The 2,896-nt window shown below is 39.1% G+C and overlaps 1 protein-coding gene across 1 annotated transcript; it reads right to left on the bottom strand.

Moving 5' to 3' along the window:
* Positions 1-1,099: 1,099 nt before the first annotated feature.
* LOC140821650 (uncharacterized) lies at positions 1,100-1,640 on the bottom strand. Its single transcript, XM_073182186.1, has 2 exons — positions 1,340-1,640; positions 1,100-1,197 (listed from the first exon to the last, which is right to left on the bottom strand). Exons 1-2 carry the CDS (start codon positions 1,638-1,640, stop codon positions 1,100-1,102), a joined length of 399 nt encoding a protein of 132 aa, XP_073038287.1.
* Positions 1,641-2,896: the final 1,256 nt, after the last annotated feature.

The following is a 2,896-nucleotide window of genomic DNA, read 5'->3' as shown; positions in this document are numbered from 1 at the left end:
ATCAACTTCACTCATTTTCATTTTCTTTTCAACCACCACCCACTTTATTGTTTTCTTTTCATTCATATCCTTCATTTCCCAAATGCTTTCTTTCTCACCACTTTTGATTCATTCTTTTCATTGTTTTTCTTCTTTTTGAACTCCTTTTTGCACACTTTAACTATTTCTTTTTTTTTCTTTTCAAGTAGCATTTGAATCATTACAACACCAATGAATTTATTTCTCTCAAAATCAGTAGGAAATTAAGTGTATAAGCTTCATTTGGTAGTTGCTGTGGGATATAGAATAGATACAAGTGGGGGTTAATTGTATGTCATTGACACACACCACTTGATTTTTTTAGTAGGCTCAAAATGGGACACTAGGGATATTTCATTTTTGTTTGGTAGGCTCGAAGGCTTAAAATGGCTCCAAAGATCGCCTAAATCATTCATATGTTACATATTATCCGTATTTCGCCTCGAAAAGTGCTCAAACAAGTTCTAGATTACCGTCAATCCATTATTCAACTCATACAAACCAGTCACATGCAATTTTCAATAAAAATGATTGACGAAATAGGTGCACGAAGAAAATTTAAGCATCTCAATTCACTTGAAGCTCAAAGGGCTAAAATTGACAGTAAGCAAAGAATATAGACCCAAGGATATTGTGAAAAATTGCCTAGCTCATTCCTATGATTGCAAAAGTGTCCATCAATGTCATGCAAGAATTACCAAGAATCAGATCTTCCTCATCTATTTAGCATCACAGGCATGCAACATGTCTCTAAGCACCGATAGTATCAACAAACACGACAGTGCAAAAATAATTGTGACTCCTAAGTTATCATGAACACATATATATTTTAGGACCACAAATCAAATTTTCATCATCGGCCACACATTTGTCTTATCCATGACTTTTTCTAACAAAAATAGAATGCAAAAAATAAATAAAAACTAAAAAAAAAAAAGAATTAAACTATTGAGCAATAAAACTAAAACTTGCAGGAAAAATTCAATCAGGCAAGTTTTTACCTCCCCCCAAACTTAAAGTATGCATTGTCCTCAATGTATAGAAATAAAGAACACGATAACACATACCTCGCGCACGAGTGTCAGAACTTGGGGCTCGAATCATCATTCGCAGCATCTTCATCATCATCGTCCATGGGCTGCGGCGGTGATAGATCTGGTGGGGGGGCAAAATGAACAACTAAGGGAGTAAAATAAAATAAAATAATAAAAACAAAATGAATGCTAAAAAATAAAAATTTGTGGGTTGCCTCCCACACAGCGCTTAGTTTAACGTCGTTAGCTCGACTGTCACTACACTGCTCAAGGTGGGTCGTGAGAACTTTCAGATGCCTTGATTTCCACCATTTGACCTTCAACTTCCAAGGTCAAATTTCTTCGTTTCACGTCAATGATGGCTCCAACAGCAGCCAATAATGGTCGTCCTAGAATGACGTGAACGCTCTGACTATTCTCCATGTCAAGTACCACGAACTCTGAGAGAACCTTAAATTTGTCGATCTTAAATTCAACATCTTTCACAATACCCAGGGGTGTCCTGACCGATTTGTCAGCCATCTGCATGCTTAGTCCTGTGGGCTCTATCCTGCTCAATCCAAGTTTCTCGTAAAGAGAACTTGGCATTATATTCACACTTGCTCCCGAATCACAGATAGATTTTTCTACTAAATGACCCCTATTTCACATGGTACAATAAATTCACCGGGATCTAGCAACTTCTGAGGAGCATTCCTTCGTGTTCCTTTGGTAAATTCATCTTCCACCTCATATGCAAACTCAATATTAGTGTTTAGGTTCTTGAGATCTTCAAGACCTTTTCTCTTTTGAAATTCATCCTGTAATTGTAGAAATCTTTGGGGGTAGGGAAGTAAAGAAATATCAATGCATTGATTTAAATCGTACCTCTCAGATTTCTTACCTCGGGCCCTTCTGGTTGGAGTTGGCTTTTCATCCCGAACAGGTATAAGTTCAACCTCCTTCTCTTCTCTGCCTACCACACAAATCTCTTCATGATGTATAAAAATGGCATTCACCTCTCTTAGATTTGGGTCGGCAGTCTTTTGAACTGCGCCTGACGGTTGAGACGTGAGTTGCTTCGTTATTTGCCCAACTTGCGACTCCAGGATTTTCAAAGTAGCACCAATACTTGCCATGTGGATTTCTAGGTTATCAAGCCTAGACTCAGTCCTAGCCATTCTCTTGCCAGATTCAGCAACAAAAGTCCCAACTAAATCCTCAAATGATGGCTTACCTTCCCCATTTGATGTATTGAACCCTGGTGGAGGATTCAACAAATTCTTATTGTTTGCATAAGAAAAATTTTCATGGTTTCTCAACCCAGGATGATAAGTATTAGGGGGAGGGTTACCTCGATATCCGCCAAACCTTCCAACATTTCTGTTGTTGATATACTAAGCTTCTTCAAGAAAATGTGCTTCTTCAACGACAGACGATGGTCCCTCAGTATTTGATGTGCTCACTTTATTCATGGTTGCTATCTGTGTAGTAAATGCTGATACTTGTGCAGTGAGTGATGTGATAGGATCCACCGCATAAATTCCTGCAGTCCTCTGTACTCCTGACCTCTCAGACGGCCATTGGTAGCTGTTAATAGTCATTTGCTCAAGCAAGTCGTAGGCTTGAGCAGGAGATTTGGCAAAGATCGTGCCACCTGCCGCTGCATCCACTGTTGTCCGTGTCTGACCGTTCAACCCATTATAGAACAGCTCAATCTGCACACAGTCTTCAAAACCATGATTAGGGCACTTCCGCAACAACTCCTTGTACCTCTCCATGCTTCATAAAGCTGCTCAAAGTCAGTTTGCCTGAAAGTACTGATCTCAATCTTCAATTGAGCAGACTTCGCTGGGGGAAATATT

This window comes from Primulina eburnea, unplaced genomic scaffold (assembly GCF_022965805.1).
Source record: "Primulina eburnea isolate SZY01 unplaced genomic scaffold, ASM2296580v1 ctg653, whole genome shotgun sequence".
Taxonomy (NCBI): domain Eukaryota; kingdom Viridiplantae; phylum Streptophyta; class Magnoliopsida; order Lamiales; family Gesneriaceae; genus Primulina; species Primulina eburnea.
Note: the sequence above shows the minus strand (reverse complement) of the source record. Positions and strands in the feature narration are given on the sequence as shown.

Bases quoted from the DNA above. Each gene is read 5' to 3' on its own strand.
- LOC140821650 (XM_073182186.1), bottom strand. From the start codon at position 1,640: ATGCCAAGTTCTCTTTACGAGAAACTTGGATTGAGCAGGATAGAGCCC. The intron at 1,198-1,339 runs GTTCTCACGACC...TTACTCCCTTAG, and splicing joins GGAAATCAAGGCATCTGAAA to TTGTTCATTTTGCCCCCCCA.